The 24,481-nt window shown below is 42.5% G+C and overlaps 2 protein-coding genes across 4 annotated transcripts; one reads left to right on the forward strand and one right to left on the reverse strand.

Annotated features, from left to right (window-relative positions):
* Positions 1-1,053: 1,053 nt before the first annotated feature.
* RB195_010537 (uncharacterized protein) lies at positions 1,054-10,155 on the forward strand (the record flags this gene model as incomplete). Of its 2 annotated transcripts, XM_064191594.1 has the most annotated exons (14): positions 1,054-1,112; positions 1,174-1,221; positions 3,144-3,255; positions 4,491-4,584; positions 4,687-4,841; positions 4,969-5,085; positions 5,176-5,310; positions 6,165-6,233; positions 6,293-6,407; positions 6,459-6,589; positions 6,733-6,840; positions 8,858-8,926; positions 8,977-9,111; positions 10,063-10,155. In XM_064191594.1, the coding sequence occupies 14 exons, from the start codon at positions 1,054-1,056 to the stop codon at positions 10,153-10,155; spliced, it is 1,440 nt and encodes a 479-aa protein (XP_064049176.1). The 2 variants fall into 2 exon arrangements, with proteins under 2 accessions (XP_064049176.1, XP_064049177.1); XM_064191593.1 differs by lacking the exons at positions 1,054-1,112; positions 1,174-1,221 and having other exon boundaries at positions 3,166-3,255.
* A 322-nt stretch (positions 10,156-10,477) lies between these two features.
* RB195_010538 (uncharacterized protein) lies at positions 10,478-23,735 on the reverse strand (the record flags this gene model as incomplete). Of its 2 annotated transcripts, XM_064191595.1 has the most annotated exons (27): positions 10,478-10,591; positions 10,818-10,961; positions 14,243-14,348; positions 14,464-14,600; positions 14,745-14,805; positions 15,045-15,121; positions 15,252-15,352; positions 15,486-15,583; positions 16,046-16,206; positions 16,268-16,377; positions 16,444-16,528; positions 17,335-17,395; positions 17,518-17,672; positions 17,730-17,873; positions 19,580-19,714; positions 19,790-19,925; positions 20,838-20,929; positions 20,982-21,045; positions 21,428-21,519; positions 21,583-21,697; positions 21,747-21,862; positions 22,372-22,451; positions 22,531-22,690; positions 22,997-23,091; positions 23,168-23,291; positions 23,546-23,601; positions 23,663-23,735. In XM_064191595.1, the coding sequence occupies 27 exons, from the start codon at positions 23,733-23,735 to the stop codon at positions 10,478-10,480; spliced, it is 2,892 nt and encodes a 963-aa protein (XP_064049178.1). The 2 variants fall into 2 exon arrangements, with proteins under 2 accessions (XP_064049178.1, XP_064049179.1); XM_064191596.1 differs by lacking the exons at positions 14,745-14,805; positions 15,045-15,121; positions 23,546-23,601; positions 23,663-23,735.
* Between the last annotated feature and the right edge of the window lie 746 nt (positions 23,736-24,481).

Raw genomic sequence — 24,481 nt, forward strand, 5'->3', positions numbered from 1 at the left:
CAAGATGAAGCACAACGTTGGGTCTCAACTTGCCCAAATGCGTGCTGCGAGCACCACAAACTACTTTCGAAGCATAGAATTTCATCAACAAATAACGCAGTCCCAACGCGACTAGGTTACAGACAGAGCAGAGTCGACCGATTCATTTCCTGTTGTGCAAAAGTATACAGTCGGTTCAAAAGGGTTTGACATGTGGTACAATTTCGTAAACGACTGTGTTCGCGATGAGACCTTCGTTGGATGCAGACTACGCAATTCCACCACAGGTCTGGTTGTTTTGACCCGTCTGTGTTTAAAAGCATCACCCTACGAATCTGAGGTGGTACGGATTTCAGGTGGAGTATTCGTATACGGGATAGTAGATTATGGAGGGGAGGGTGATCCCGTCCATTTCTTCCTAATTGCCGCAAAAAACGGGCCGGAAGATGCGGCGCGTGCACATGCCCGGCGCGCTCCAATCGAACTCCTTGTAGAAAATAGCGCGCCGGAACGTCCGAAGCCGTATCTTCCGGGCCGTTTTTTACGGCAATTAGGAAGAAATGGACGGGATCACCCTTCCCTCCATAATCTACGATCCCATATACGAATACTCCACCTGAAATCCGTAACACCTCAGATTCGTGGGGTGATGCCTTTAAGAAATAGCTAGTCGACGATCGCACCACTAATCTAGTCACGTGGGGAACACTATATATATATATATATATATATATATATATATATATATATATATATATATGTAGTAGAGTCAAAACGAAATGAAGCACAGTGCAGTTGCGTTAGCGGTATATATAAGCGGCTCGAAGTGTTGCGGTGGAACGTAGTGGTAAGTGTCAAGTAAGGAGCCTTTCTACCACCGCTCACTGTAGCAGTTCGCGAAGGTTTGATTCCAACCGCTATGTCCACTGCAACGCTTCGAGCGTAACCGCTGCACTGTGCTTCATGTCGTTTTGACCCGACTGTACATACTCCTTCGGTGCCCGTTTCTTCCGAGCAGCAGATTTTTAATAGCAGTGGAGTATTTTGTGCGCGTAACTGATCTAAACTGCCTTTATGATAGTCGATGTCGTTAATAGTACATTCTGCGCAGCTGATATAAAATCTAGAGCACAGTATTGGTTTTCGCTTGGATCTTCTCAACTACTTCTTCTGACACTGCCATTGTGGAATCAGGTCTCACCGGACTTTGGCTCGCTGGATTACGATTCGCCTCGTAATTATGTGAGTACTATTCCCAAAACAATGGCGAGAACTTGCGAATTTAATAGTTGAACGATACGCGTTGATATAGTCGGGTCAAAACGAAATGAAGATCGGAGTAGTTGCAGTAGACCCGGCGGTTATTCAGGTGGGACTGCCGCGAACTGCAGCGATGAGTGATGCTACCAAATTCCCTACCTCCCACTTCGATCGTAACCGCTACGCTCCTTCGCACCACTTCGATCGCAGCCACTCACGGAACTTCATCGTGCTTTATGTCGTTTCGACCCGACTATATCACTGTTGTCACCGCTGTTTCTGCTGATTCTTTTTGCATTAGTTGGCAATAAGTAGGTCATCGAATTGATTACTGACACAGAGTTGTGCTAGTTAACTGCAGCGCATCATGAAATTGATATAGTGTGGAAACCTTATGGAAATTTACGAATATTAGCGTTTCCCCGCTCAGCTCTCTGTAATCGTTCTATAAAAACAGCGTGGGAATGGCGTCTGTTCCTACAAGCGACCGTTCGCTCTTGGGCGTGACGCGTGGGTTCGGCGGAACCACGGTCATTTTCGTAATCTAACCTCGAACTCTGTTCTCCATCGGGTTTTTAGAATGTGTCAATTTCGTGATACGCTGTCTTTAATTGGACCTATTAGTAGGTAACACTGCATGAGTACAAAGATGCTCTGTTTATTTCTTCAGTTTTTGTTTCATTAATCCTCGCTTCTCGACTATTTTGTAGACTTTATATTCGATTTCGTTGAAAAAAAAACCCTCTTGCGCGGTGTAGGCTTGTTATATTGTGCGGGAGCGTAATATAGTGGGGTAAAAACGACACGAAGCACGGTGCGCTTGCGTAAGGCTGCACTTGAAGCGGAGCTTAAACGTTAAAATCGAGGTGAAATCGAGGTGGCTACAGCGAGGAATGACATCAACTAGGCTCCAACCTCGAACTTAACCGTTACGCTCAGCCGCACCACTTCGAGCTACAGTCGGTTCAAAACGACATGAAGCACAGTGCAGCTGCGTAAGCGGTAGAGCTCGAAGCGGCGCGGTGGAGATAGCGGTTGGAATCGAGGTGGGATCATCGCGAACTACAGCAATGAACGGTGGTAGAAGGGGTCCTCACTTGTTAACAAACGCTACGCCCCACCGCACCGCTTCGAGCGCAACCATTTACGCAACTGCACCGTGCTTCGTGTCGGTCTGACTCGACTATAAGCCGCTTACGCAACTGTAATGTGCTTCCTTTTGTTTCCACCCTACTATAGTGCGCGGTTCCAACGTAAAGTGACAACCTTGTGGCAATGCGGCGTCAAACAAAAGAAAATCATGGTGAAGAATATCCACACGCGATGTCCCACAATTAATTTTGCATCTGACCTGCAGTAGAAACCCACGCTGTGGAAACCTCGCTCATTTCGCTAAATTGCCCCGATGATTTATAGAAGAGTCAAAACGACACGAATGCAATGCAGTGGCGTAAGTATAGTCGGGTCGAAACGACACGAAGCACAGTTGCGCAAGCGGCTGCGCTCGAAGCGGTGGAGCATAGCGGTTGGGATCGTGTAAGGATCCTCGCTACCGCCACTTACCTCTGCAGTTCGCCACGGTCTCACCTCGATTCCAACCGCTGTCTCCACCACATCGCTTCCGAGCGCGGCCGCATACGCCACGGTCCGTGTTTCATGTCATTTGACCCAACTATGGTTGCGCTCGAAGCGGTGTGGTGAAGCATAGCGGTTAGAATGGAGTGAGGACCCCATCTACTACCATTCATGGCTGTAGTTCGCGATGGTCCCACCTCAATTTCAACAGCTATCTACCATTTTGAGTGCGACCGCTTACGCAGCTGCACCGTGCTTCATTTCGTCTTGACCCGACTATATAGTTGTTGGTTGTCGTCTGCATTTCGACTTTGCTTCCTTCTTTTCAGTGTGGGTATTTTGATTTTCAACATGAGTGGGGATAAGATGGAGAACGAGAACAACCACGAAATGGAGGTCGAACAACAACCTGATGATGATTCTCTTGACAACGAAAAACAGGTGCTTCGTGAGTCCTTTTCTCATGGTGAAAATTCCTGAAGAGATTTGCACATGACAAAGTTCGATGAACCACGTAATTTTAAGAAAAATAGATTCGGGTGGATTCCTTGTACATATTCCCATTTTTTTCATACAAGGTGGCGCCTAAATGCAATCCCAAGGTCAAAAATACACAGAAATTGCATAGAGCTTCCATATCTGCCCTCAAGCATCCTCTTTGGCAACAATTTGCTACCATCTGAACTAAAAATGGCTCTGTGCTCAGTCGGTATTTTCTTGTTTGGTGGGAATCCCAGCCTTCAGACGTTTGGGTTTGCTTCACCTTCGTCCCAAATGTGGTTATAGCCACGGGATTTCTACACTATTCTTCTCCATTATCTTCTGAGAGAATGAACGCCAGTGCGTTTCTTAGTGATTTTCTTCTCCGGCATGTAACGCTTCCGGTTGGGTCGTGTCATTAATGTCCTTACGCGATTTTCGCCGTAGTTTTGACGCACTAACCTCGTGCACTAACCTACACAACTTGCTCGACTAGATCCGTAAAGATTTGCAAAAGACTAGACTACATCCGTAAAGATTTGGTGACGGACTAACAACACTCACGTTTGTAGTATAAACGTAATGAGAAACGGTTGACAACTTTCTCTGCAACTGAAATAAGTGCCTTCGGACGATGATGTCGATTGTCGCTCTGCTTCACTGCTCCAGGACTCATTCGAAAAAGCGCTTTCGTGGATTGTGGTACCCGTTTCGCACAAATAATAAGGATAAAGGATAAGGAGCGGCTGCAGTGTTCTGCACAAATAATACATACTCCTAATTCATTCCGATTAATGACGAGTGTACCAACAAGGTTTATATAAAGGAATCCAAAAAAAAGAGAGATAGTGTAAATGGAAATATAGGTTTACTCCTCACAGAAACGTGCCTCTAAAGACAATGTCCAGTCTAATAAGAATGTCACCGCCAGTGTTTAGTAGTTGGATAATATTTGATCTGAAAAACCTTGGAAAAGGATTCATCGGATATTAATGGGATGATTTCTTTAATTTACTGTGCTTTACCCATGAGGTTTGAAAACTGGTGAGAGTTCTGCTTGCGCTGGAAAAGAAGTATTGGAGTAAAAACCAAGAGTTCCAATCTTCCTTTGTGTCATGTTCACAGCGTGGTTCGGCGATCAAGATAAAGATAGTTATCAGATTCACAGAGTTACAGCCCTACTTGTTGCCTTTGAGGTGTATATCCCTGGTGTGAGCAGAGCCTTGAAAGATGGAGAAGAACTTGCATTCGATCCTGAAGCCTACAAAATATTTTATTCATTTGAAACTAGTAAGTGCTATAATTTCTTCCGAATTTTATTTTTCACCTACGGGATTGTTCAACTCTTTGCTCATGAGAAATCGCTTCATCCAATTATTGTTTCTATTTCAGAGTGGTCTTGTCTCTCATTCGACATAGTGCAGGATAGTCTTGGCGATAGATCCGATTTTCCCTTGGAATGTTACGTTGTAGCAGGAACTCAAGCTGACAAGCCAAAAAATAACGAAATTGTTGTCATGGGACTTAAAAATCTCAACACATTAGAGGTGTCTCTAAGTTTTTTCTTCTCTTTTTTTCTCTTGAGATTGTGCTTCATTTCCAGCATAGCTCATTTTATTCTTCATATAGTACTGGAGAAACTAGGTTTTCCCACAGATTGGTTGCTGTTTCCAGGATGAAGAGGATATAGATGAACAAAGTGACGAAGACAGTGATTCAGAAGATGAGAAGAAAAATGCGGTCATACACTCCGTGACGATTTCTCATTATGGCGGAATTAATCGAGTCAAGGTCGGTTGCCAGTTTTGGAGCTATGTCATGTCGTTGTTAGTTAGTCACAATACCATGATATCCATTATCTTAGTATACAATTCCTCATAGGTTCAAAAGCTTGGAGATGGTATTGTTTGTGCTGTTTGGAATGATATGGGAAAAGTCCAGTTATGGAATGTTACGAATGCACTAAACGAATGTAGTAAAATGACAGCAGCTAGCAAAGACGAAAAGCAAACACAGGTAGGTTCTCTTAAAATGTTTCTTGCTTAAACTGTTGCTTAAACTTAAACAAAGCAGAATGAATAGACTTAGTAGCTGATTGGTATGTTGTTGAATCTGACCTGGATACTGGAGAATAGGAGGTGCGACTGCGTAGAATCTTGTGTCTATGGTTCTTTGCACGGTTTTCCGATTTTTTTTTTTTGTTAACCGTTAGGCCATAATTACCTTGTGCAGCTATCAGTGATAGAGTTAATACAAAAATGTAATAGCTTCGGGAATATACTTTTGATTAGTAAAGTATCTGCATTGTATTATCATAGAGACACAAATAAAAAAGGGATAAAATCACTGGCGTGTCAACCCCTTAGGCTGCGCCAACGCATTTTTTTTCTGCAATTCGTGTTTTGGAACGCGTGCTGGCCTATACAATGACTTGCGGGGGCCAGCCGATAATCAAATCAGTGTTTTTGTTCTCCCAGACAGATCTGATATCAAATTATTGACCCCGGGAGATGAAAGGCTTGGTTGGCGCTGGGGCGGTTTCGAACCATCGACTGTGCGCTCACAGCGAAGCTCCAAGCGACTGCGCCAACTCGTCCCTGAAGACAGATAAGATTGATGAAATTCAGACCTCTCTTAAAGTTGATTAGTCATGAATTTAGTTCGTTCTTTGTGGAGAAATTTGGTATTCAACAGCAGTATCAGTATTCAGCAGTATCAACTATGATCCTGTTTAAAAATTGCGAGTCCTGTAAAATATTGCAACGAGTTCCCGTTTACTATTTAGCAAAGTTATACTGCACTTATATAGGAAACCAAATCGTGACTAGTTGAGTGAAATCGTCCTCAGCATAATTCTTGTTTATTTTTAGGAGAAACCCTTATTTTCATACAGCACAAAGAGAGAAGGTTATGCGCTTGGTTGGTCAAAACTGAAGCAGGTTTGTATCTTTATTTTTTCCCTTTATCCAATCTTTTCGCGCACGTGTATTCGATATAGGGGGACTTTGCTTCTGGTGATCAGTGCCGGAACATTCACGTTTACCGTATGCACGAAGGTGGCACGTGGGCAGTAGATCAACGAGCACTCACTGGTCATTCCGGGAAGTTGATTGGTGCTGCTGCCAACATAACAAATTCTAAATTCTCAGAAATTTCGTCTTTAGGTTTCGTTGAAGACGTGCATTGGTCTCCCACAGAAGAAGGTCTGCTGGCGTCATGTTCTTGTGATGGTACGATAAAGCTGTGGGACACTCGGTCAAGTCCAGCAAATGCTTGTGTGTGCACCGTTGATAAGGTAGATTTCTCAATTATGGGGCTAAACTGATTTGAAATATAAGAGTCTCTGAGTTACTGTTTGTGTGCGATCTCTTTCTGAACCAAATGCTTGCCGAAACAGAAAGTTTTTTTTTTAATGAATTGATCCGTTTGGCCTTCCAGGCCCATAGTTCTGACGTGAATGTCCTATCATGGAATCCAAGCGATGCACTGTTAGTAAGCGGTGGAGACGATGCTGAGCTGAAAATTTGGTCGTTGAAGAGCATTCAAGTCAGGATAAGTTTCCGTAATGTTCCATCTTATCCTTGTTTATTCTTGCATCTTTTTGAAACAGTTAAAACAGTTAAAGGTAGTATATCTAGAATTCTTAAAGGCATCACCCCACGAATCTGAGGTGGTGCAGATTTCAGGTGGAGAAACGGCCCGAAAAATGCGGCGCCACACAAGGCTGGCGCGCTCCAGTCGAACTCCTTGTAGAAAATAGTGCGCCAGAACGTCCGAAGCCGTATCTTCCGGGCCGTTTTTTACGGCAATTAGGAAGAAATGGACGGAATTACTGTCCCCCATAATCTACTATCCCGTATACGAACACTCCACCTAAAATCTGCACCACCTCAGATTCATGGAGTGATGCCTTTAATGCTTCACTCTATGGACTCTATGCTTCAGTCTTGCATGAGGAAAATCTCGTTGATTGTAGAGAAACTGCTCAAGTGCATTTTCTTCTATTATTACGCAAGAAAACCTGTAGAACATTTTTGGAGCATACGTACAAGAAGATAATCTCAGTGCTCAAAAGCCTGGAAAGCAGAACATTTTGCTATCTGAGGGAGCCAGTTTCGTGCACCAGCGGGTTCCTTTTACCTGGAAACCTAGGACTACACCTTTTATTAACATCCGATTCCGCTTTTACAGCGTAAGAAAAGTTTTTGAAATGTGGGCTTCCTCGAGTATATCACAAGGGCAACTGTTTCAAATGTAATATTTTATGACACGTTTTCTTCCTCTTAGTTTTGTGCTCCGTTTTTGTTCCTTTAAAAAATATTGTCCTCTAAGAAAAGAGGCAGAAAATAAGATTACAGTGATAATGAAAAGCACAAATAGAAACTCCCTCAGAAATTAGGTGAAAACACGCGAGAACTAGAGCGCACTAAATAACTGTATGTGGTATCAGAGTATCTGTTAATCATTAAAACTTCCAGCAGATGGAGGTAACCGAGCCATCACTAAGCTCATTGATTAACCGTAAAAAGCAAAGCGATAAAGGAACAAGATGTGTTTTTGAATAAAATCACACCACATTCCTGCAATAGTTCATATAAATCGATGGAGGGATGCACTGGGAGAGTAGCACATGAGGACTCGTCATCTCCACAATATAACATAATCGATATTGGCAGTGATAGTCGCATATTAACTTTTCCTCTCTAACTATTACGTGTTACTACTGTGTGCTACTCATGGAAAACATTCTTATTGAAGGCATCATCCCACGAATCTGACTTGGTATGGCTTTCCGAAGGCCAAAGACTATACGGCGACGTAGATTGCAAAAACGGGTGGGATCTTGTTCACCTGTGCTTGCATCACTGTAAACAGACGGCTCCGGATTGCGATTCCTTACGACGTCCTCTGTTCCACTGCGCCACTCTTGTGCCCCGCCCCCGCCTGCGATTCGTGAAATGAAATGAATTGTCTATCGGGCCGTCCGAATGGATTTTCGACGAATCGCAGGCGGGGGCGAGGCGAAAGGATGGCGCGTTGCAATAGAGGACATCGTAAGGAACCACATTCCGAAGCCGTCTGTTTACAGTGATGCAGTGAGAGACGAGCGATATCCGGCTTCGGAATGCGGTTCCTGTGATAGTCATCAATCTGAGGCGTCACTGATGTCGGTCACTGGAACCGCGCTGCGTACTTTCGCTTGCTCTGTGAATGAGTCGGTATTCATCTAGATTGATCTGTCTAGATTGTTCATCTTGAAAACATATTATATGCACAACAGAGCGACTGCAATAGCGGCACTTTCTTTCACTTCCAGCTACTTTCTGCAAGAGTGGATCCCCATGATCTATCCACTATCCATAGCTGTTTTCCCTATTGTGTCAAAAACAAATGTGCCATCACACTTGTTCTAAGCACTCAACTGGAGTTTAGTTTCTTAGAAACAAATACTCGGCGCTTTAATAGTGGCTATTTGCATGAAGCGAAGATTGTGACGAATACTGTACACGCCTATAAAACGCATTGTTATTTCTGTTTTGTTCTTGATATTCCATGCATTCAGTTTGGTCAACCAGTTGCACGCTTCAAGTATCATTCAGCACCTATAACATCGGTCGAATGGTTGCCACAGGTATATTCGAGAATTGCGAAAATATAGGGGGAAGCAATTTTTCAATTCAGGATGCGACGACTTTCATGGCTTCTGCGGAAGATGATCAGGTTACCATCTGGGATATAGCTACGGAGGCTGATTCGCAAGATGCTGTAGAAGGTGTGCCACCTCAACTCATGTTCTTACATCTTGGCCAAAAAGAGGTACACGATTTATTTCTCCAGTTTTATAAAATGAATTGAACTTTGATATAGAAAAAAACAAGCAAAAAACTAAGTGTGGAAGAAGAAAGGGGACTTCTCAGTTGCCATATTTTCTAATTATTACGGCGGTTTTTCAAAAGAAAATGCTCAGACTCGTCAGAAGTTTTGAACACACACGTCCTTGTTGGATTCATTGTCTGCATGTCAAAAAAATATTCTCACTGTCAAAAATGCATTCACACAGATGTACAAAATTCATCTGAAAGCTCCCAGCAACCCACTGGAGGAACCACATAGTCGCCCTTAGTTTTTTTTTACTACTTTTTCCATGTATTACATGATCAGCTTTTCGTATATATATATATATAAATATATAAATATAAATATAAATATATATATATATATACGAAAAGCTTTTCGCGTATATATATATATATATATATATATATATATATATATATATATATATATATATAGTACGTTGACTAATTTGTAGCGAAGATAGAAACAAGTATAATTTAAAGCTAGCATGGACTGCCACTATCCATTGTTTAAGTTTATATTGTAGTTTGTTCTTCTTTTTGTTCTTCTTAGACCGGTGGTCGGGTGTAGTGTAGCGGTCAGAGGTTCCGCTTCATGCGCGATCGATCGGAGGTTCGAATCCGCCCTAGTGCTCACCAAGCCTTTCGTCCCTCCATGGTTAATAAATTGGTACCAGAATTGTTTGTAAAACTGACTGACTTGACACATCGGCTAGCCACCGCAAACATCTCAAGCGGATTGATTAACGCCAGACATCTAATGAAGAAGATCAATACCAATCTTGGCTACAGCTGAAGAAAATCAATTAAAAACTAAAGCCAGACACTTTATTCTTTAATATTTATCCTTCTTAGACAATACATTAATAAATAAGCTGTAGTTCGATTTCTCACTCACTGATTTACCTAGGTCAAAGAAGTACACTGGCATCCACAGATTTCTGGACTCGCCCTCACAACGTCGCTGGATGGTTTTAATGTTTTTAAAACGATCAATATTTGAGTATTACATTTGTTCAACAACTTGTTTAACAAAAAAAGATTTCACCTGTTATATTACTTGTTATCGTTGTTATTTCCTGTTTTCGGAAGTTATAGTTTACATGGTTTTAATATAGAATTGCCACGCTTTGTTTCTTAGAAAAATAATAAAGATTTACGATTACGAAGTAGATTTTTTGATGTCATTCGTGACAATGAGGGGCGGGGAGAAAATTTAAAAACGACACATCTGTGTTTCATGCAACTTGTTTGTAAGCGGAATTTGCGTAAAGTATTTTTATTATTTTTGTGATTGTTTACTAACACAGATACAAAAGATTAATCTAACACTGTGTTGACAAACTGCCTCTGGCTTCCTCCGATTTTGTACGCCGTTTGTTGAATCGATTGGATGCTCCCGTTACGAAGGGGCGTTGGCGAATAACCGACTGTCGTTTCTGTAATTAAAATTTCAAATCAAAGTCATCGGAAACGTTCCATCCGTGCCTGGAAAATGTTATTTGGGGAGAAAGATCCAAATGTAAATAGTTACATCGCAACAATATTTACTGAAATACATGTGTTGCGTTGTTTTGATGGAAGTCAGACTTACCTACTTGTTCTTTATGCCGTTTTCAGAAGATCAATTATTGAGTCATTCTAGTGAACTGTGAACTAAGTTACCTTTTCTTTCTGTCGATTCTCTTTCTTCTTTCGCACAAGAAACTCCACTAGCGCTGTAAGCATTGAGAGTACCATGCCGCACATTAGGATGTAAAAGATACCAGCTACTTTTGACAGATTCAGCGACGAGCTTGCACCGCTGTCCTGAAAGCGGTTTGTCATAGTGAACTAGCAAGAATAGTAAGATATTCTTTCATTTAGAATTCGTCTAATTTACCAAGCTTCAACGCCAGTAAGTGGTACGGTATGATCCTTGCGTTCTCAATTATTCTATGGAAATTGCTATGGGGATTTCATTGAGTGAATTTCTCTGGTAGGTCTCATTGATCTCCTTAAAAAAAATTCCTGCAGAAGTTTGCCTTTGACTTCGACTTTTTCTTTCTACTTAGTTAGAGTGCGGGACCTAGTTCAAGTAGAGCTATAAAAGCAAAAAAGGTGAAGCCTAGATATACTTAAATCACCTATTCTGTGGACTCAGCATCGTTTCCAGTCAATCCTTCCCCTCCGAATCGCCATCAAAGATATTCGTAAGTTGAGTGAGTAAACTTGGCTTACGAATTTATCATTGAGCCGTATCCAGCTGGGCTCTCAACTTATCCTTCCGTGCTGCGACCACTTCAGCTCAACTCCTTGGCAATCGTCCTTTAGTACGTCTACATTAAACGCATCACCCCACGAATCTGAGGAGGTACGAATTTTAGGTGGAGTATTCGGATCCTTGTATCCAGCCCCTCTTGAAAGAGAGGTTTTCAACATTTGGTAGTCTTCAACTTGTATTTCCTGTTCTTCGAAGTACACGCAGTATTGGGTTTTCGCATATCTTTTTCCCGCTTTCGAAAAACTTCAATTCCGTAAATTTCATTACTACAAATAAAGGATCAGCAATGTAATTACCACATTATTTTTATTAGCAGTCTAGCTACTTGATGGGCAAAATTTGAATGCGCTTCTTCCAGAAGGAGAGGGGCTGTTACCATAAAAATTCGTTGAGCACGTTTTTGAGGTTATCGAAGTCTCTGGAAGTTTTTGATGTTTCTTGGCGCAGAGCAAGTGATAGTCGAATGGGACAAGGTTCGAGCTATAGGGAGGTTGGGGCAACGTCTTCCAGCCCAGGTCTTCCAGAAATTACCATGTCACCTTTGAAGCGTGAGGTTACGCATTGTCATGCACTAATGCGAATACGACGCGTTTTGGGCGTTTTTCGCGCACTGCATCGGGCGGCTTCTGGAGTTGCTTTACGTACAGATTGGCTATCATTGTGTAATCAAGCTCCAGCAGCTCCCAGATTAGATCACCAACACAATGAACACTTTAGTAAACACTTTGCATAAGACATTTAGTAAGCATTTGAGGCGGTAGTTTCGAAGGTACTCTTGATCACCTTCCTTGCGGATAAGAGTGGTTTGCGAACCCTTCCACTGGTCTAGAATCCTTCTTTCTTGAAGACATTACATCATGAGCGTTGCTAGAATGTGAAAGAATAGAAGATGACGTTCCTTGTTTTTGGTCGCGTTGGGTACTTCCAAAGGAAGAGTCAGGAATGGCACTTTACCAGAGGGAATATGCGCGGGTTCGAGATACTTGCAGCACAGCTAGGTCCTTTGAAGAGTATTTTTGCTCGAAGGAGACGGTGATCAGAACCACTGCAAAGTCTCTACCAGCAGTGAAACGTCAAATACCTTCACCTCTTATTGGGAAGTACGTGGTAGATCTCCGGCGGTCCGTGGTAGATTACCATACAACGACTATTCTTCTCCATAAAAATAGAATTCCCGTAGAAAAAGAACGTGGCAGACATATGAGATTGCCACTTTCATTCTGATCTCCCAATCCAAATCTTTCGATTCTGTGTCCTTCTTCGTAGGTCACTATCACCAGTTTCTCATGGAAGCTTGCAACTCTCCAAGCTTCCAATCAACTGGTGATGATGGTCAGTGACGGTTGATGATGTTTATAGACTTTATGCTCGAAATACGGAGACAAGGAATGGCTAGACGAGTTGACAAGATATCGCGAGAATCGACGAGATAGGCGACAGATGCTTGCGCAACTGAAGTAACGTCCTCTACATTCCCTGGTGAAAGGTTTTCTCTGCGAATAACCACTGTTCCGTCAATCATCTATCGTACGTTCCTCTCTTGATATCCGACAGAGGAGTTACATAACCCGTTGTAAGAACGAAGTCTGTGGCGGTTTTCGTGATGAATCGTGCTAGTCTCATCTTGGTCAAGATTAAAAGACCTCTGGAACATTGATCGCCTCTCGCTGGTCGCCATACCGCCGGACATTTGCGCCGGCAGGGTCCAATGTGCAGGAAGGGGACTGAGAACAGGCAAATGAATCTTTTCCCGTGCTAAGCATTCTTGCTGTAGTGAGCTTTCCTTTCACCACAGGTCTTCAGCATCCCACAAAGATCAGAGGGCCACTTTGCAACATTTTGCCAGCGCTGTCGGGAATCTTAGAAGTTGATTTATTTTGACTGGACCTCCGATTTTCAAAGAAGCTGAATATATCGAACTTTCTCTCAGCTTGAGAAACCCCGTAGAATGGCATACCTTCGCTGTGCATCGCATTTCTACCCGCAAGGTCTCTTCACTCACCTACGAGATAGTAGAGGGTAGAGAAGAAAATAAGAAGCATCGTCAACGAGTCAAGAATCCAGAACAAATCAGAGGTATCTAAGGCGCCAAATTACCCAACTCTATTCGGCCCTTAGACTGGATTCCCCGCGATATTAAGCGCAGTACAGAAAGACCGCCGACCCGATGGTCAGATTTCTTCACGTTCAAGTCTTTCAAAGAAAATTATGATGCTCTTCGTGTCCCACGCGAAAGGAGGAACCACTGGGCGACTCTGGCACGCGATCGGGAAAAATGGAAGAATTACTGGCGCCCGCTCGACCACTTCGAAGATCAACGGGAGTCAAGGTGATCAAGGTGATACAGTCCTTTGCGGATACCTATTTAGGTTTTGACGAAATGATTCCTCGTTAGGCAAACTCGTTACTTGTGCTGGCATAAAGAGCTGGCCTAAACGGGTGATTTCACCGCCTATCCACTTTACGCGGATTAACCTCGCCATAGCTGTGAAGAGTTGCTTCGTTGGGTGAACTGGTGCGTCGAGCGCTCCTGACACACCCTGGTTCCTGTCTCTGACTCAAGGATGCTTGCAAATTACCCTCCGAGTTCAACCCACGACTAAAACCGGAAATATCCCTGAATGCAGCATTTAACACAGTCAGTCAGCGCCGACAGGTGTTGGGAAATGCTAGCAGCTTTTGGGAAAAGTTCTTCATCCTCCTGTTTGTGAAATATTTCCTTTCTTTTTAGATTTTATTTTAAAATCGATGGAGATATTACGAAAAGTACCACTCAGCACTTGACAAAAAAACGTGCAAGATCTAATATGTTTGCCTATTCACGTACCGAAATTCCTTGGTCGCACTGTCCTCGATCGTACCACCACTTGTTTTCCAGTCGTTTGAGCTCTCCTTTCTCCTGGAGGTAGAGTATGGCTAAGTTGATGGACCCCCTCAAATATTTCGTCTCAAACGAAGGAAAAACTGAATTCTTTATGCTATCGAGTTGAATCGTTAGCACACATCTAAAACTCATTTCTCAATGTTTCACAGATAAAATGTCATTGCCTCAAAGGATTTCCAATTTTGGTTGCGATTCCGTATCCGAGCGTGTTTAGGTTCTGCCCAACTTTCATTGTGTTGCATGGTTTGCGACCTCCCTCATAGTTGTTGGTGGTCTCTTCTAGTAAGAATGCATATTTGCCCTTAAAATGACAACAGAGATGTACAAGAACAAATCAGCAGCATGCTTCTTATGAACTCGTGTAGTACCTCCGTCCTTTCTTATGAAAGTTCAAACCTAAGCTGTCACAGAGTCCACCATCTACAATTCTTTGAAACATGCGAACCTTACTTTTCCTAACCCTGTCGATCCCTTCTGCATAGGTGTCCACAAAAACTGACTCAGGTCTTAATGGAAAAATGTAAGATTCATGAACATAAAAATATATCGTTACAGCCGGGTCAAAACCATTTGTCTTGACATGCACTGCAAAGGGACTCCGCTCCTGCTGCGAATTTCGTTAGTTCTAATTCAAGACAGGAAAGCTTTTAAAGCAAGACTTAACGAGAAAGCCGCCGCGCCGTTCGAGTGCAGTCGCTTCGCAGTTGCACCACAAGTCAGGTGATTTCGACCCAGCTGTACTTACGCTTGATTTCTCAGGAATTTGTTGTGCTCGTCTTGCATGAAGTCCCACATCTTCTTGTATAGCGGAACAGTGGAATCCTATAGAGCTACACACAGCATACATAATCACATGTCAGTGAAAAAGATTGACAACTAGGAGTAAACTCAGCTCGTTGCCTTCAGCACCGATGATAATGATCATTAAGAGCTTAAAAAGGTAATACCAAACCTCGAAAAAAGCAGCAGTTGATCCACCTTTGACAACTCCGTAAAGAATTTTATTTTGATTTGCCAGATCTTCGACAGATTCGATTGGAGGAGTCATTTTCTCTGGAACCAAAAATGTTTACTATTTGTTCTTGTACACCAACTCTAACACAATGACAGATAGTGCTGGATAATACTTCTATGCAGTTGAATCCAGTTAATCGACACCTTAGTCTTTCCGAAGAAAAGAACTTACCTAAAGTCAGAAAAGCTGCTAAATTAGCGGTATACGAAGAAACTATGATCAGAGTGAAAAACCACCATGCAGATGAAGCGATCCTTCCAGAGAAAGCCCTGGAAAGAGAATTTTTGTCACTTATCCAAAGGTTGTTTGGATCGATTTCTCCATCAGTTTCGCAGAAATTTCCATTTTGTGAAGGTTTTGCCGTTAGAAATCTACAACTCATGAAGGATAAACGATAAAGTGTCTGGCGTTAATGAATTCGCTTCGGATGCGCCTCCCCGTTCGCTTCTATTTAGAATCGTCTGAAGTTTACAAACGCGTGTCCTGCCTATACAATACTTGCTAGGGTTTGCCGACATACCAAGTCAGTGTTTTATCCTCCCAGTCGAGTCTCTCACCAATTTATCGACCCCGGCGGGATGGAAGCTTGGTTCCAGTAGGGCCGTTTCGAACCATCGAACGATCGTGCCTACTGCGCTAAACCAGCCCTGTACATCTCACATTTTACATTTTTATATATCCAAGTTACCATTGCGCCCGTGCAAAAATTAGTAAACAGAGTGAAAGCTAACTTTGGGAGAATGTCGGTTCCTTGTTGCATGAAGGCAGCAAGAGTAAACCAGAGAGAGTTGTACATAGAAAATTCGTTCGAGACAGAGAATTCTCCACGATTGAACTGTACTCGTTGCTCGTATGGCGAGAACGAGGACACAAGGAAAATTGTCAGCGAAACCTAAAGAATGTAGATTTACGATCGGTGACCATAAAAATTGTTACGTTCATCTATCACCCACTCCTACGTACGAGCACAGTGTAAAAATCCAAATACGCATTCCCAATGGTTCCATGAACGAGAAAATATTAAATTCTTGTTTCTCCGGTTTCTTGATCATTATTGAAATGCCTGAACTTTTGACAAATTCTCAGCAATATGATTAATGTGATTTAATTCGTATTGCATAGATCGCACCGGTTGTCATGAAGGGTTTTGAGAAATCCACTGCTCTTTCCCTCTCCTGAGTGATTGTGAGCGGCGCGACTGCGATGTCTGCAGTCTGAAGCAAATTTGAAATTTTCAGTTAATGTCGCAAGAATACCAGAAATGTGGAACAAAAATCGAGCAGCTATAGCAATAGTAGGAAGAAAAAAAGGAAGTAAGGAGTAGGACAGAGAGAAGGGAAGAAAAAGAATGGGGAATTGGGTAGAAAATGGTAGAAAACCTGAGCAGAGAGGCAAACTGTAGTTTTTAGGAACCTATGATGCGACAGCCTACTGTCCTGAATTTCTGGGAAAATCTGGAGGGTTTTGAGGAAATAGTAGTAATAGGAGTATGGAAAAGTGTTAAATCGATTTTTTAACGTCAAATGATTTTTTATACAAACGAGTTTTTATACATACGAGCCGTGGGGCATGGAATGTATGATTTCTTCTGTGGAATAAATGCGACAAAGTAGCTTAAAGGCAGACAAATAGTCCCCTGACATTCGAGGAGTCGATGTGTAAAGTAAGAGATAAATGTGGATGGTGAAAATGAAAATCGGAAACTGTTGGTGAAAATGGCTAATTAGAAACGAGTCAGACACAGTTTTCAGCCTAGCTTCCAGTTCTTCGTTTCTTTTTCTTCAAAATGCTCCCCTCAGCAGTGATGGGAAAAAGCACGCACAGCCGAAGTGGAGATAACCAAGGACGATTACTCGACCTGATATGATAAATTTTTTGGTGTCACTGTTTTCCCAAAACCTGTTCGAATGGCGCTCCATCAAACATTCAGGAGAAGAAATCTCGCTCAGAATATTTGAAGTATTTTCAATTATTCTTAATTGAGATAAAAAACAACAAGTGACAAAAACAACTTCTTGACCTCGTTCAGAAGATATCCAAGCATTCCGTCCCAGCTGCCGTCCGGTTGTCGAGCACCGTACCTGGAAGCGATGAATTTACCCATTCTGGCCTTGATTCTCAACATCTTTTCTTATGAAATACAATATTTACAACTTGTATTTACGCTGAAGTGACTACTTTGAACAAATTAGTGCTCGCTTACTTGTTTCCTTCAGACACGAAGATGTTATATTCGAAGCCAGAGATGTTTTTGGCAAGCAGCTTCAGCAGATCAATGCAGTATCCTTCGAAGCGATCGTTGCCCTTTTGTAGAGGATCGCCCTGGCTGCTTCTTTTTAACATCACGAACGGCTTCACCTTTGAATTACCAGGACCTCAGTCTTCTGCTACTGTACCATTTTAAGGCAAACTCACCAAAACGGTGACAACATTCAAACTCAGTTTCCATGGCTTGTCCACAAGAATTCCTTTCGCCGACATCGTCACGTTAGGTTTGTTTTCATGGAACATCCTCTGCTGATCAAGGAGGAATCCTTTACCCTGCGCCCATTGGAATCTCTGTAACCAATGTAGAAGCGATTCCTGATGGCGTTTAAAGAACCATATGCAAAAGGTTGCTAATTATTGGGTATGTGAAATGTAAGACAAATTAAAGGCATCACCCCACGAATCTGAGGTGTTACGGATTTCAGGTGGAGTATTCGTATACGGCATAGTAGATTATGGAGAGGGGGGTGATTCCGTCCATTCCTCTCTAATTGCGGTAAAAACGGCCCAGAAGATACGGCTTCGGACGTTCCGGGGGGTTTTTTCTACAAGGGGTTGGATTGGAGCGCGCTGCATCTTCCGGGCCGTTTTTTACGGCAATTAGGAAGAAATGGACGGGATCACCCCTCCCTCCATAATCTACGACCCCATCTACGAATACTCCACCTGAAATCCGTACCACCTCAGATTCGTGGGATGATGCCTTTAAAGGGAAAGGGGTGAAGAAGGTGGAAAGTTCTTATGTGAGGATATCCTTGACGGGTGCTTGAGAAGGAGAGTGAAGGGTAGATTTCAATACTATCATTATAAGGGGATAGGAGTTATAAATGCCAAAGCAGGGAAGAACAAAAACACAAGGTATGAAACCCTCGTGAGCCTTTGACAAAAATATGCTTTCTTTTAGTTATAACTTATTAAGAAAGAACTTAAACTTTAAACAAACAAAAAACTATAAAATTCTTCCTCTCCTTACAACTCTAAAACTGCTTCTGTTCACAAAATGAAAACTCATTTCTGCTGTCAGCATGAGCAGAATGATCATCTACATTTTGAAAGATCCGTTTTTTTGTGAACACCCTCATTTTCTTGCCTCCAACCCAAAAGCTAATCATGGATGGAAGGGAACACGCAAAAGAAATACTGTTCCGATATGGATAAGAAAGATAATCGAGCGAACTTCTACTTGTGGAAGTTGGTCCCGACAAGGTGGCGGCGACCTGCTTCAATGAAAGGTTGGCGCAGCATCGCCACTACCCACTTCTGGCAAACATCCCACTGTTTGACGAAGTTCGAGTAGTTTTCGACCAAAAGCTATAGATATGGTTCGAGTTTTCCTGTTCCTTGGGGAGCAGAACCTGAGGATCCCAGTACAAAACATTTTGGTACATCGCCCTAAACCAAGTACTCATCTCCCTCGTGAATTGAACTCTTCTGTCCTCAGATAGAAGTTATAGTTAAAGTTTCTGGCCTTAATCAATCCTCGTTCACTTCAATTCAGAATCGTTTGAGGTGTTCGAACGTGTAACTGGCCTATACAATGACTCGCGGGGGCTAGTCGATGTTTCAAGTCAGTGCTTTGTATTCCAGACAGGTCTGGTACCAATTTATCGACGCTGGAGGGATGAAATGCGTGGTGAGCACTAGCGCGGATTCGAACCTCCGATCGATCGTGCAGGAAGCGGAACCTATCACCGCTGCACTACACCCGCCCTGGTCCTCAGATATCTCCCTCCAAATTCCCGCTATTTTTAGAGAAAACGAAAATGAAAATAGAAAAAAGGACGAAACTCATGGTTGCAGTGATCTATGAAGATAGCGAAAAGTACGCTGAAAATGAAGCATTCGCTTCAAAATTTCACTTTAGCTGAAAGGCTACAGTATGATGAAACACTTTTGCTTTTTCTTACGGCAACTTTTGAGTACAAGAGCATAAATTTAGAAAAAAAAGTAAGAACAATGATGGAGGGTTTTCAGAGTTCTTAATTAAAATGTCGTACCTCCTTTATGCTGTTCAAACTATTCACGCCTGGTTTTATTTCAATAACGGCAGCAGAAAAATTAGTGCGCCATCCGGTGTTGGGATCAAATTCAATTCGTCCCGTTAGAGTTCCGTCGTCACTAGTAAGGACCACCTTAAATGGTCACTGTGCAGAATACTAAGATTCGACAGGTCATAAAATTGAGCCGAAAGTAGGAACAAGTGAAACCTCTTTGAGTGACTCTGCAATTTTGTCTCCGAACTCGAAGGGTTCGAACTCCCTGTCTGGATGTTCACTATCTTCATGTGACCTGCAGTATAGTCCGGGGAGGCCACGATTGAAGAGCTGATGGCGGGAGAAGCTGCTGGAAATGAATCCGTCCTTTTCCTGCGAAAACGTCTCTATGTTGGGAAAATTTCCGCAAAGTCACAGCATCTACCCGTTCTAATGCTGTCACCAATGAGATCTGAACGTGCAGGGAATGAAAGTGGCAAATATAGTCAATTAAGTGTTGATCGTTAGATTAAATCTTTGTGAAAAAAGCTTCGATCGTGGTTACTCACTATGTGCCATTAATGTGTTCGCCTAGAAGTTGATATCCAACCTAAAAACTACTCAACTTAAAGGCAGCATACCACGAATATAGGGTGGTACGGATCTCAGGTGAAGTATCCGTACACGTGGTCATGGAGACCGGGGTGGTTCCGCTCATCTCTCCCTGAATCACTGCAAGCACCCGACCCCTGAATTTTGCTTTGTACGATGCCTTCTATTGCAGCGCGCCACGCTTGCACGCGTAGCGTCCTTTACTGCCTATTGGGGCAGTTCGAATTGGATTTTCGACGAATCGCAAGGCGGAGGCGGCGCAAGGGGTGGAGCGTTGCAACAGATGGGGTTGTACAAAACAGCTGTTTGCAGTGATATAGGGGGAGATGAGCAGAACCACCCCGTATACGGATATTCCACCTGAAATCCGCACCACCTCAGATCCGTGGTATGCTGCCTTTAACTAACCGGATTACCTCAACTTCCTTCGTGAAAGTACGTAACAAATTCCAGAAGCGCTCTAGCCGTGACAAAACAAGTGTCAGACACAGGTGCATCTGCATTTCTGTATGTTCCGTTTTCGCAGTACCCGAAATCTCCAATCAAATGGAAAAACTCAACAGTGATTATCCTCTCCAGGTTCTGGTTGAGTCTAGTAGGAGGTGAACTTCCGCTCAATCCTGTTACATGCAAGCGCTTTCCCTACCTGAATCACCCAGCTAACACTTACTTTGAAAATACGCTAATTCCATGCTTTCGAATGGTGCGGTCTAGCGCAGAAGCTGCAACCAACAGAGCATCGTGGGCGAATGCGCTGCTTGCCTGTCAGTTAACGAGATCACTAGTAGGGCTTAACGGGGAACGAGAAACGCACCGGAAGGTAGTCCACTGTGGTGATCTGTTCCCGATATATATCCTCGAACATCTTTCTGTTTTGCCTGGAAAATGAAACATATGCTTCGTGAACCTTTTGCTGAATCGCAAAATACTTCACAGACAAGAGGAGTTGGTTATAATTGTTCGAGAAATTTTAGAATGTGTTTCCCAATAAAATGTAGTATCAGAAATGCTTACATACTTCAGTTACTACATAGAGATTCAGTCCACAAAGTGATAATAGACTGTTTATAGGCAGTAACAACGTGCGCAAATCCATGAGGATACATTGCATGCTGTTGGTGTGTAGCTAGCGATCAAAAAGAATTCAAAGGACACTTTAATTTAAGATTACTGTCACTGCAAACGTCTTTTTTTCATTCCGATAGCAGCATTACAGAGTCAAGCTTTTTAAAAAAAACCAATCGTATTTAAGGGGCTCACAGGAATTTCTTTTCCATACGATCGAACATTTGAAATCCGGTTATGTTGATCAATGAGTAGTGAAAGGAGGCCAAGTCCGCATCTTCCATCTCCTAAGCTGTTCTGCATTGAAACTTCACAGAAAAGACTTAAGAGGTAGCAGGTATCTAACTTACAAAATTGGCGAATACATAATGATACTCCTTCTTCACAAGCACACTTTCGTCGAGAGCTCTCAGGAACATCCTCATTCGATACCCACCTTCTAAGTCAACGATGACGTGCACTGGGCTATAAGAATTCTAAATTTGCCTGCTGAGACAATCACGCAGAAATTTACCGCACAGCCTCCGATTCCCCTGTTTCTGAGGCGTTTTCCTTGTTTAAATGCGTGAGTGACATTCTGCGATGGAAGTCATTCAAAAATTCGCGAAAGAACTCTTCGTCGGAGGGAGCCTGGAGATTTTGAAGGAATTGGGAAGCATATAAAGTAGCTACATAAAGTGAGTTTTTAGAGTGAGACTTTTCTTCACATGTTTCAGGATTCCATGAGAGTGAACATAAATATGCCAAGATGTTTTAAAGTTTACACTTTCTCATTACATCTGCAACTATTCATTCAATCTTTATTACATATTGAAATGGGATTTATTGTTCATATACTTTCTTTACGTTTCAAAACTAAGATAATTCAAACTTCTTAAAAACTGAAAAATCTGAATATTCTCGTTGGTTTCCTACACTTCTTTTCCCTTCTTCTAATGGATTTTCCATGTCTCTCTTTCTAAATTCAACTGTTGGTGGCCACAGATACCCTTCCAGCTCCTGTCTTAATCGCATTATTTATGGGATGATCCAATGTTTTCTGCACGTAGCGTTTTCCTCGGTGAAACTCGTCATTTTATCAAAGTCGTTTAGTTGAGAGAATTGAAGTTTCTCTGTATATGTAGATCATATTTACCCACCCTGAAATTGTCCACATACAGATTGTATTCGGGGCTTCCTTCCTTCAAATACTCGAACATTCCGTGTAAAGTCCGATCAGCTGTAATTTTGATGATCTTTTCGATGGATCAATCGAACCAACCGTCGTAGCTAGATAGAAAAAAAACTCCAAAGTAAACCGTTAGCCCCGTCATGAATGTACACAACGTGTGTCCATCCTTTGTACTTGATATAATCCACAAGTATGTGATCAACTGGTGGCCGAACAGAGAAAGTCATCGGAGAGCGTTTCGCATCTGCCGAGCGGACGTCAGACACTTCCCAGTCCACAAGTGGCACCTGTAAATGGATTTTAGCAGCAGACGTCTTCCAGGAAGGAATTCTCGGGCAGTACGGTCAGAGATCAGGATTGGTTGGTCCAGGGAGGGTGTAAGAAAGAAGATTCCAGATACAGTACAATCGGTGCTTTGAAAGCGCAATGTATCAACGAATATTTCAAATCTTCCGGCCTCAACAGATTGGCAGCAGATTTATATGAGGAAATAGAACTGATCCATAAAAGATAAAAACATAGCTGCTTTGGAGAGGAGAAAAGAAGATCTGGAGGAAACTCAAAGGAAGGAAAACAAAAATCTTTAAACTTACCTTCATTGTATCCGCAATCGCCTGATATACTCCATAATTATAAGTGTGCGTCCCCGCCAGCATAGTCATGAAGCCTAATTTCATCTCGTCGCACACTACAAATGTCTTTTTCTTCAATGTCCCGAAAAGCAAGAATCTTTATGCGTGACCTGGTCTCAGCTAAGATCCTACCTATTCTGTTCAAATTCCACATAAGCGTGCTTCTTTGAAGCGGAGGAAGTTCTCGGGTGCCTAACAGAACGTCGACCATTGCATCAGAACGAGCGTTGAATGTTAATTCGGCAAGTCGAAGCATCTGCACACCGTTAAGGTTTTTCGTAAGTTGGTTTTACTCGATACATAGTTAAGGAGAGGATGTGCAGAAAATAGATGAGTCCAAAAAATACAATATTTTTGTATCTTAAGAAGATTTCATTGCTTCCAAAAGAGCTCGCAAAGGTTTTGCAGAGTTCTAGAGTTCCAAAAAATACAACTTTTTCTTATCTGTCGCAGATTCTGTCGATTTCGTGATCTTGCTTTAATAATATCATATATGCGCAGTCCTCTCACCTCAATTGTAGCGTAAGCCGTTGCATTATCCGTTTCCGACACATCAACGAATGCTCCTGAATTTTTTCGTAAAATTGCGGAAAGATGTGATGTGAGATAGGAGCACAAAACAATTACTCAGCGGAACTTTGCGACTGGGACGAGCGGAGCCGAGCAAGCACACGAACAGAGCAGGACACCATTTTGTCATTCTTCACCACAGTATTTCGACTATGTGTGCATGAATGGGTGCAGCAGAAGTGAATACCTCAATAGTAACTGCTAGAAGTCCCGGCGCATACCACCAGCCGGCTGGAAAAGAGGGCTGTCAGTAACAATTTGCGCAAAGTGAGTCTGCGTCCCTAGAGGAGCGCCGGGAATTGCCGCAAATTATGAGCGCCAGCTTCGCCGGCGGAGACGTGAGGGTTGAGGAGGAGCGTTCCACATCGCTTCGTAAGCATCTTGGCATCATAATGATATCGGGAATTGACTGTATCTCAATTGAGATCAATAATTTCAGTTCTCTTATCGGTAATGGGCAACGACCGAAGGACATCCAGAAGTTGCGTCGACAAGAACAAAACAAGAGGAGTTCTCATCCGCACTTTATATTTCACTCTAACTTCATTTCAAACGTGGAAAATAGAAAAAAATGGTTAACAAAAATTTGGCATGAACGGCTAGAGAAGCATGTGCATGCTCTCTTATGTTCTCCTACGTTTTTTCGGGCTTTCAAGAACGACACTTGGTTGAAACCAAACAAATATTGGTGATTTAGGTCTATCGGTGGAAGAACTAGTAGTTCTATTTCACATTATACAAAAATATATAGATCAGAAATTTTCAAATACACGGAATAACCTCTTCTCTTAGAATGGCCAGATGGATCCATCTTTTGCTTCGTCGTGTTAGGACAGCTGAGCAAAGCGAATTGTTTAGTATAACGTTAGAAAGCCA

The sequence above is a fragment of the Necator americanus genome, chromosome III, assembly GCF_031761385.1.
Source record: "Necator americanus strain Aroian chromosome III, whole genome shotgun sequence".
Classification (NCBI taxonomy): domain Eukaryota; kingdom Metazoa; phylum Nematoda; class Chromadorea; order Rhabditida; family Ancylostomatidae; genus Necator; species Necator americanus.